This window comes from Phalacrocorax carbo, chromosome 18, assembly GCF_963921805.1.
Source record: "Phalacrocorax carbo chromosome 18, bPhaCar2.1, whole genome shotgun sequence".
Lineage (NCBI taxonomy): Eukaryota > Metazoa > Chordata > Aves > Suliformes > Phalacrocoracidae > Phalacrocorax > Phalacrocorax carbo.
In genome coordinates, this window is record NC_087530.1 from 7,090,529 (window position 1) to 7,101,549 (window position 11,021).

At 41.6% G+C, this 11,021-nt stretch overlaps 1 protein-coding gene across 8 annotated transcripts in view; it reads right to left on the bottom strand.

The window, feature by feature from the left end:
* Positions 1 to 10,001, bottom strand: part of SPTAN1 (spectrin alpha, non-erythrocytic 1) — a 51,538-nt gene extending 41,537 nt beyond the window's left edge. For all 8 annotated transcript variants that reach the window (XM_064468379.1, XM_064468378.1, XM_064468374.1 and 5 more), the window contains exons 1-3: positions 9,899 to 10,001; positions 1,142 to 1,381; positions 391 to 516 (exon numbers count right to left, since the gene is read on the bottom strand). In XM_064468379.1, coding sequence (XP_064324449.1) covers positions 391 to 516; positions 1,142 to 1,378 — 363 coding nt within the window. In that variant the 5' untranslated portion in view covers positions 1,379 to 1,381; positions 9,899 to 10,001. The remainder of the gene's footprint in view (positions 1 to 390; positions 517 to 1,141; positions 1,382 to 9,898) is intronic.
* Between the last annotated feature and the right edge of the window lie 1,020 nt (positions 10,002 to 11,021).

Genomic DNA, 11,021 nt, shown 5'->3' on the forward strand with positions numbered 1-11,021 from the left:
AAAGCAGTCAACATCCCTGACACCAGGCCTTATGAATTTGCTGCTTCTTGATATCGTGCCATTTTGGGAAGAACCACAAGTATAATTAATCATTTGCCTTGTGACTTTCAACATATCTTTGAATTACTGACGATTTTCCAGTCCAAGTTCCTGGACTCCATTGGCAGATAGTTCACCTCAGAACTGGATCCAAGAAAAGATACCAGCTGGGTGCTCATGAAAGTGAAAAATATCTGTAAGCTTTACAAATACAAATTAATTCTCTTACGATTTCACTAATCAAATACTAGTAGAATTTTACAGTTTTAGAATATAGAGTTATCCATGCAATCTGTACAAAGCGTTGAAGGAAAAGCCTGTTAACGAAGAGGGGGAAGTTTTAGAACTTACTCTAATGGTTTCAGATGCAAAATGGCCTTCATTAATCATCTGATTTCCAGTCTCATCCAGTTTAATGATAGCCCCTGAATTGGCCTGCACCTCAGCTTCAAAGGCTTGGTGCTTCTGCAGCTTGCCCTACAAGTAAAACACAGAACATGACTGAGATTTGGTGCACAGCCCTCCTCCACATTTCCCAGCATGAAGATTTTTAGTGTATTTTATGCATATTCAATACCGACAAACAAACAATAAAATAGCACAGTTGAAATCATAGCTGTACCGTATGTTTCACGGGTGGATTCAAACATCCCAATTTTAGTTATTTCATTATTGTGTTTTCTCTTGTACACTGGAGTGTTCAAACATCTGAGAACCCATCAGCTAGCTCCACCCACACAAGTTAATTTCCTACAAATACCTTTTATTTGTGGAAGCAGTAAGAGTTAATTCACATTTCTTTACAGAGCCAAAGCATCCAACAAATTCTAGGATTAAACAAAGCTGATTTTACACTACATTGCACCATGTAACTTCTTCTATGCTGATGTAGCATCTAATCCATTATTAGAAATATTCCAATTATATCAGCAAAGAAACTAGGCTTTTGAAATACGCTTTGCAAGGCTGCGTGTATTTGCATCCATCTTTCTTCACCACTCTCAGATCAAGTTACATTTATGTGTTTGTTCTGTCTATCCCAGTTGACCTGGAACACCCTAATATTAATAGTACAGGAACATAAAACGGCAGTAGGACTTGCCTGTAAATTGCTTGGGTCTTTGTAGTTTTCATCAGATGCTATCTGCAGTTTCTCTTGGATCCATTTTTCAAGCTCATCTGCATCACGCTGGAAAAACTGGAATCGATAGGAATCTTCAAGTTTTTGGCGCCTTAGAGAAGATAGTTCCTTGAACCTGTGGTAACGGTCCAAAACTTGTTGACGCCTTTCTTGGATATCTTCTGCTGTTTCCAACACTTTTACACCACTCGGATCCATTTTCTGAAAGCCAAAAAAACACCCCAACATTTTGTTTGTATTATAAAACAATGGTAAGGTAGGAAGAGATCCATGAAAGATAAGCCTGTTTTTTTCAAACTCACATGTGCTTTACTTACAGCGTTACTGTGTGTGCATAGGTACGTATATAAGATATAAATAGTATACATATAAATAAATAAAAGCACACTTCTAGCTGAAAATAATGGAAAAGGAATATTTACAAAGACATTTAACTTCTACTTGTTTTGGAAAAATATGGCTGCAGTCATATAAAGGCCATGTCATCTCAAACTGTGGCATGCAAGTGCCTAATACAAATGTTAAAAATGTGTTTCTGTGCACATATATATATATATATATGTAGATATATAGACATGTTTCTTGTACAACATATAAAATCTGGAAGCATTTTATTTAAAATACCCGATATAGATAAACTAAAGTAAGAATACTATTGTTCTTTAAACAACAGCTAACTGGTCCACGTAAGTATGTATATGTACATATATACACATATCTATATATATTATACATACATATATACCCACACACCTCCATGTGTGTAATGCATCTCCTCTCTGTTCGCTCAGACAATTAAAAACAAGTTACAAGCCCACCCTGCCACTTCCTACATAGCCTTTCAAAAGCCAATACAGAAGCTCACACTGCTTCTTAAATCTGCCCTTAGACAACTCAAGGCACATTCCATGTAACTAGTGATCTTGCTCTGACCACTTCAACTAAAAATCCTTGTGTTTTATATGCTAAAACCTGTTACAGTTACCACAGACAGCGAAGAACTGACTACTGTTCTGCTTTATCGCCTATCAAAACTGGGATAACCTTTAATTTGCAGTTCCTAAACTTTCAAAAAGCAATTTGATTTTCAAAAAGATGTCTGTGCGTTGGAACGGAACTCTTACACAAATTAAAAAAGTAGTATCATTATTGTCATCAGAGTTTGGATATTTACCCACTTAACAACTCACTCTGCATATCAAGAAGCTGTTGCAACAAACACTGTGCTTGAACAATTATGCAATTAATGTTTTGACGTCGAAGCATTTACATGTATAGCTCACTTAACGCTTGTATTAAAAATTTTGTAGGCATCAAGTTAAATGTACTTCCCATCAATCCTATCAAAGATAGGGAAGAAACCCATTCTACAGCCGCATACTAAAAGACACAGGCAATCTTGCATTGTTAAATATTAAATTTTTATTTAGTAATTACTTCGCCACATGCTTTAATTAGACATGTATCTTGCGTAATCGTATGAAAAACCCCACAGGTTGGAAAGCGATCTATATGGCCGTGTTTTCTGTTTGGTTTCCAAGCACTTGTAAAGGGACCAGCTGATAGAAAGGAACATATGGGGGCGAATTCACACATTCCTGAGCTCTCTTCCAACAGTCCCACCCTGCAAGGACAGCCATTTCAGCAGCAGTCGTTACTCCAGTGAACTCGGAGCCCCAACTGCATTGCGGCAGTTTAAGGAAGGAAAGAAATTCAGCTTTGCTTTCTCTTCCAAGCCCGGGTGTTCCATTCATTATTGTCAAAAGAGGGCAAGGGGAAAAAAAAACCCAACCCAGTCTGCATAGACTGTTATATAAATGAAGTCCAGGTTTCATCTGGCAGTGGTACCAACAGCTCCACTTGATTAGTGTATCCGAGTATTAGAAGATCAAAACCCTGAACATAACTTGAGCCCAACCACAAATCTGTTTCCCTGAGAAAGCAGCTGTTTTTTCAAGCATTCTTTCAAACAGCCTTTTCCCTCCAGGAGAGCAAGCTATTGCTAAAAACCTCCTTTCCTGCACTGTCACACTGTGTTTGAATTCCAACCGCACTTCTTTTAAACTGAATTGCATTCAGGAATAGCAAAGTGGCAGTTGGTCTAAATGCACTGCATGGCTGAAGCCTGTCTCTCTGCTTATTCTGGTTATGTTGCAGGGAAAAAATTAAATCCTAGTTAGTCTAGTTTGGAAGATGGTATGGTCTTTTGCTGTCAACTTCTATTTCAGTATTAGAAGTAACCTCCACAGCCCAAGTGATTTTAAATCACTTTAATATAGTAAATTATTTAAATTAAATTATGCAAATAATTAAATTATTTAAATTATAATTTAAGTTATTTTTATATTTTAAAAAACCAAATAGGAGACCTCCTGTAATTTAGGCTGGTGGCTGGTTTGCCTCTCACCACACAAGTCTTGCAATCTGGCTCATCTTTTTGCTGGAATTCGTTAAAAGAAAGGCTCCTTTTATAACTACAGTAAGTTGAGCTAGTCAATTGTAAAAGAAGTGCTTTGGTCTAGCAATAATAGACTGTTCTTTCCTGCAGCAGATCAGCTGACGTCAGCAAGGCTGTGCGCTGCCAGAGCACGATCAGCAGTCACCAGGGAGCTCTGAACTCAAAAGTCATCGATGCTGCAGAATGATGCAGTCTACCTCTGGTGTTTTCACGCTAGAACTGCAGCACCCCCCTTGAATATGAAGCAGTTCTCCAAGATGTTTCTAAAACTTCTTGGTTCAGCTACATCATTCGAAGGCATCTGATACATCTCTGCAGCCCTAACAAGAGAACCGCCAACAAGAAGTTGTGCTTCATGTTTTTAACGTGAAAAAACATAGCTTGTATTGGGATGGACGTGAATGCCCAGCCCGACCCCAGATAACCGGCCTGTCCCCGGCGCTGTGCACATAGACAACATTCTCCACATCGCTGCCACCGCCTGCGCCGGCTGATAAGGTCAGGCAGAGCGAACCTTCCAGGCGGTGCAGGCAGCGGGAGCGGCACCGGCCGGCTCCTGGCCAGAGCCTCGGCCTTCCAGGCAGCCAAGGCAGGCGTCATCGCAAAGACGTCCCCAAACCAGCAGATCCTAACTGCCCTGGAGGCGTTTGCCACTGCACTTTTATGCTGTATGACTAACTTTAGAAAGCCACTCCTCAGCTTATGTCTAACTAAAAAATAAACAGAAATGCTTCTTTACACTGTACTATTGTGGTGGTATTTAAAACAAACTAACCAACCAACCAAAAACGAGCATTCCAAAAAAAAAGTAAATTTAAGATTAAAAAAAACACCAAAACAATTTATTACTCTCATCCTTCAATCTAAAATGATTAGCCTTCATCAGATGATACAAACTATGCATAAGGGTACACTAAAATTTGCGTGGGAATACACGACTACAGGTATTTATAGACACCGCAGTGCAACAACAATGATGTCAGCAACATCATTCAAGCTCAGGAAACAGCGGTATCGAGGTGGGTTGAACAGGAATTACAGCGGTGCCACCAGGGCAGACACACATAAGTGCTGTCAGCATTTCCCTTACCAAAACACGTTTTCAGGGATTTGAAAACTCAACTGTGAAATACATTCAGCACTACACAAAAGACTTTAGCATATTTTTAAACACAATTACATAAAGCTTAAAGAATTACACTCTTTTGCCTGAAAAGCAATCAGATATCAGTATGTAAAGATCACTATCTTCAGATGTAGTAAAATAATGACTTTCTCTTAAGACAAGTCCTGATGTGTGTTACATATATTCAGCATGCATGACCCTAGTAATAGCCTGTAACAAAAATACTTTCTCTACCAAACACTCCCTGCTTCCCCAGTATGCACACATGAGCAGCTTGATGCATTTCTTTGCATTCATTGTATTAGCTACTCCCTCCTGCCTCCCTCTTGGGGGACAGGAAGGGAACTCTATCCCAGCCAAAACCAGCACAATTGCCTATCTTCTTTAAGGGAAAAAAAAATTCTAATATTGGATGTGAAAATAACCTTCAAAAGGGAAGGACAGAAGAAAAAAAATAACATACACTTTTCCAACTTTCATTTCTTCCGTTCACAGCTTCCTCAAAATGCTAGGGAAGAAGTAAGCCACTACATATGTCTCAAACACAAGAACACCACAACTGCCTTGTTTAGTTTAGTGCTAAGCCAGTATGTACTAATAGTGCAGGTAAATAAAAGAGAATCCTTCTGAAAATTACACGCAGCCCTGGCTCCTGCTTTTGCAGAGGGAACCACATAAGCATATTGTGTTACTAAGAAGTAACTGAAGGATGTCGTATCATATACCCTATACTTAGAGATTTAAACCACAAAATTAATGTCCAGTTGTTTGGTTTGTTAGGAACTTAAATCCACAAAATAAAGGCATTTTAAGGGTGGACTATGTGCAGCAGAACCCTGTGTCCAAATACTCCTGGCTGGTGTTAGGGAAGGTCACCCACAGCCTCAAACCTCTATGAATTCCAAGCCAGAAAAATAAGTCAAGTGCTGCAGTACAAACCCCAAGATGTGTTGAAGCCACTGCTTAATGCCGTGGTCTCATACAGACTAACCGCAGCACACATATAATTCAAACAAGCCCCAAAATGTAAGTCTGGGATCACAGGGATACAAGAAACTATAGTATTAAAAGAAAAAAGAAAGGTAAATTATGTTTGAACTAAAGCAAGCTGCAAACCTAGTGATTTAGGCTGACTAGAGGGCTTGTGCACAGCCTTAACTATGCTCTTTTGAAATACAGAAGACTATTAAAGACCCATTCATTTTTATGCATTTAGTCTTAAAATTTTAATTCTACTATTCATATAAGAGCAACAGAACTGTCTATCTGATTTTGGTGCTTTTACGTACAAGGGTTTTTTTGGCTTTGTTTTGTTTTTAATATCACCACAGACCTTTGATAAAACTATGCAGGGCTGGCAAGGACTGCACTCTGCTGAGACTCCTGAGAAAGCAAACTACCTTGACTGCATTGCAGAAATGCAGAGTTTACAGGTAATGTGATATTATATAATTAGCCCCAGCCTTTTCCATTTGTTATCTTTTCATTAGAATTTTAACTGTAGTATAAACAATCACATTACCATCATTTCAAAATAAAATCTTGTTGCTTGTGTTACCCAGCTATGTTTGGTCCACACATCCTATTTATTTTACCATGACTGAACAGAAAACAACACAGATGTATGAACCGTTACACCACAACAATACAAGGATTATAAATTCATGCAAGTGGATGGAACAGGAACCAAAGCCCACTGCAAATGCATAGTGTTCTACAATGTAAATCTTATCATGATTGATTTTTAGATGCTGTAAGTAAATAGATACTGCTCAAGTACTTTTTAAAATAAAAATCTCTTAGAAGATTAATCCACACCAAAGCCCATCATACTGAACTGTAAGAACTATAAAATGTTCACACATCATGCATCACAGACAGAAATTAGGAAATTCAAAGTATTAAAGGAAAGGCAGGTCAGACTCAGCACTGAAGTACAAATAAAGCACCTGTTTTATAGAACAAACTCTCGAACGAATGGCTTTTTGTAACAAACAGGTCATTGCAATAAAGGCAGGCAAGTATGGCGCTGACACTTCATGCAATATGTAAAAATACCTGGACTTTGACTTTACGAAACGATGACAACATGATGGAGGAATGTAGAGTCTAAAAGGGAGGGGGAAATCAAGATAACGTTCAACTAATGACTAGCATAAGGTCATGGCTCAATTATTTTTTTCTTTTTCTTTTTTCTTTTTTCAAAATACATATTCCGTAACAGTACACGTTTCATACTTTCCTTTTGGTTCCTTGCCACATACAACAATTGTTACACCAGCTATTGTAAGCGACAGACCTCCCCATGTAGAAAAGATTACAAATATCAACCGGAAAACTTAATTAGCCTCATAGGTACTAACCTTTCCAGTTAGTTAAAAAAAATACTACCATAATCTGAAGGTCAAAACTGAAAGTAAAGTTATCTGGACTTGGCAAATTACACTTCTTGCCACAATGTAATCAAGTGGGGTGGCTTACTTTAAAGACACAAACTCAGTAAGAAGGTTTTGAATATAAATATCTACAAAGATGTTTGCTTTCAAGTGCCACAGAAAAACACAGGCACACAGCTATTGTGGCAGAAGGTATTTTTTGAGATGGCTAATTGCGCAGCCGTTAAGCGTATCTAACACACTGAATTTTTAGCTGAAAATTTCCTTGCCTCTCTAACCCTACGTTTTCCCCATGAGTACGTTGCAACCCCTGAAGTGGTTCACTGACAACTGCAGTTAGGTGCCTTTGTGCCTGCTGAAGCTAGTGCATATCTCTCGTGGCATCTGCATAGCTTAACGTGTATCAGTTGCAGCAGCGAGAAGGCAGCTTGCCACTCCGTTTGATCCATGGTCAGCTATGGGAGCACTATGCTGGACTACGCTTGGCAATCTCCATCAACAGCATCTGCAGGCTGCTCCACCCCATTTTTCTGCTGCCTACACTCCAGGGACAAATGGAAAAAACAAACTCCCACACTATAATAACATGCACTGGAGAAAGGGGAGGAATTCACACTATTTTCTCCAATACAGGAGAAGCAATTACCCCCAAAAAGCACTGTATTTATGAATAAAACAATTAGAACCCCATAAATACATTCAGTAGACAAAAATAATGCAGCAAAGATATAAGATATTTGCAATAAATTACTAAGGTTAGTTATAAATTTAACAGTTGAGAAATAGGAATGTCATACCAAGACATACACTGTCTCAAAAGATTTAAGGCTTCTCCTGCCGTGCAGGAAAAAAACATGTAAAAAAATGCTTAAAAGACAGTGTTAGACATTCAACATTTTTGTTATTGTTGCTACGGGGTTTTTTTGTAATTAAAAAACCCCATGTTTGCTAACTTCGTCAACTATGGATCTCACAGAAACCTAACATCTAAATCTGATTTTAAAGTAAAATTTCTATTTCAGTCCGACCAATACAGATGTATTTCTTCTTCAACAGGAATAGAAATAATTACTTCTTGTGAACAATGTAACCCGCTATCTTAGTTCAAGTATTTTCCAGAGCTTAACAATCCCATTAGTAGAGCTCCTGCACACAATGCAGCAGAGAGCATCCCATTTCAATCTTTGTTCATTATTTTCTCATGACAATTTGTAAGTAAGGACAAATGAAGATTTCATAGAAGAACTCATTGCCAGTTGCATTTAAATGCATAAAAATCGCACAGTGGGATTTAATATTTGTTTTGAACAAATCTGAATCCCTGACCAAGGCCTTTCAGTGAATAGAGTCATCAGAATCTTCTGGCACTTTGCTGAAAACAAAATGCCAGAAGAAAATGGATTGGTATTTTTCCAGAAAGATACAGAACCATTTCAGGCTGAGTTGGTGTTTTTGGTTTGGGGTTGGGTTTTTTCCCCCCTTAATGTGTTCATTCGCCATCTCCAGACAACTGCTCTTCAGAACGTCTTTAAATATGTATGAAAGACTGCTCATCAGTCACGTACGTTTCAGCCTGGAATATGTAGCTGGTCTATGGTAAAATAGCTACTAAAAATCCCAACATGGACCTGCTGAAAAAAAATGCAGTGGTAATTGCTTATGCCTTTCCTTAAATATCAGGTCAAATGATTACCTTATTGGTATATATTTATGACCTAGCAATACAGATTTATATCATCGTAACCAGATAAGGTGTATGTGGGCAATTAACTGAGAAAAAATTTACCATCATTACTTTATGTTAAAATTTAAAAAAAAAAATATTAATCAGGGGAGGAACAAATCCTGATTCTTTTATGAAGGAAACCGTAGCACTTGACCTATATACCAAAGTGACACATATATGAAAGGAGCACAGGTTGGGAGGATTTCTTTTACACGTCTTCCTGCTTGGCTGGACAATTCTGTTGCACAAGCCATTTACGCGATCTCCCCTCCTTGAGGAGAGGGTTCGCCAGCCATGGCCGAACCCGGCGGCCCCTCGCTCGCCCCCTTCCCTTCTCTCCCCTCACACCCGCTCCTTGCTGCATCTCCTGACCTTGGACAGGGCTGGGCTGCTGAGAGCCGAGGGAAGCCATTGCTGTGCAATGAATCCCCTCCGCCGGGCTGCCGCACAGCGCCAGGCTCTCTCTCCATCTGTCCCCCGGCATCTCTCCCTCAGGGCGGGGAGCGGCAGGGTCTCACCGCAAACCTCACCGGACACGGGCGGAGGGAAGGGCGGGCGGGGCGGGGGGCCTCTCGCTGTGCCCGCAGGGACGGAGATTCGCTGTCACTAATATTTACTCGCCTCTTCATCCCCTCCCCAGGGCGCTGAATGAAATTCCTGCCGCGGGTCGAGGCTGCCCTGGGCGGATCCCGCCGCTCCTCGCCGCCGACCTTTTATCCGCGCCGAGCCCGGGGCTGCTCCCCCGCCCTCCCTCCCCTGAGGGCCGCGGACGGATAGATAGATAAATATATACACACATCCCCGCGGCAGCAGCCGCCGCGAGGGGCGAGAGGGAGCGGTATCCGCGGTGAGCCCCCGGAGGCAGGGCCGGCCCCAGCCTCCCCCGCGCACCACTACACCTGTCCCCGCAGCGGCGGAACGGGAAGCGGGTGCGGAGGGGGTCTGTGTACCCAAGCGGGGTGGGACGAAGGCGAGCGCGGCGCCCCCCTCCCCCGCCCTCCCGCCGCCTCACCGGGCCGGTGCGCAGCTCTCCCCCGCCGACTCCGCGCCCTCGCCACGGACACAGCGCGCCGCCCGCGCCCGCCCTTTTATAGGGCGGCCCGGAGGTGACGTCAGCGCCGCAGAACGGTCTCCCAGCCGACGGAAAGGGCCGAAGGGCTTCGGAAAGACTCGGGAGCCGGGGGAGGGGCAGGGCCCCACCCACCCGAGCTCAGCCGGCGAGCTGCGGGGAGAACCGGAGCGAGCCGAGCGGTTCCGGAAAGAGCCGAGAGGCGGGTCAGGGCGTTCGTCCCCCCCCCCTCAGCGTTGGGGCTTTGGCATTGCCTCACGGCCCTGAGGTGACCAGCCTGGGACACGGAAAAAAAATACAAGATTACATTAGGAAGCAGTTAAAATGTCCGCGCAGCACGGTGGCAACTGCGTTTTCTGCCCCCTTCTCCTCAGCCAGAGTCAGCCCAGGCTCCTGGAGACCAGAGCTGCTGCAGCAGATGGGTGATAGGTTTTACAATTTAAATCAAGAGGCCAGACAAAAAGGAGCAGCCTTATTAGTTTTACATTATTAAAAATATATATGGGTACGGTTGTCCTTCTGAAGCAGCGCAGAATGTCACAATCACAAAGAAGCCTGCAAATACTTGGCAAGAAAAATGTAGTTTTGAGAAGCCTATGCATAAATTCAAAAGAAACATGAGACTTTAGGATGAACTAGATGTTTAAAATAGACATGGCAAAGAAATTCTACTCTTCTAATTTTTTTAAGAAGCTGGGTAAGGCAGAAAGAATTTTATGGGATCAAAGTAGTGAGTGGGTTTGAGTGATTTTCGAGCTACTGACACTCTCTTTCATAAAAAAAAGCACTTAAATGGAAAAAACACATTTGCAGTGACATTGCACCACAACCCGTGGGACTGCCTGGAACTATTGTCTCCAAGGAAGAGTATGACTCACAGCAATTTTAATGGATCTTGTCCTGAATGCACTGTATTTTCACATCTGACATGCTCTCCTTTTGTCATATTTGATACGAATATGCATATGAAAATACCATTAATGGATGCATAAGACCTTATAGCACTGCTAAAGTGACAAAAAAGAGAATAGCATAACACATGTCAACCACCAGTCCAAGCAGTAGA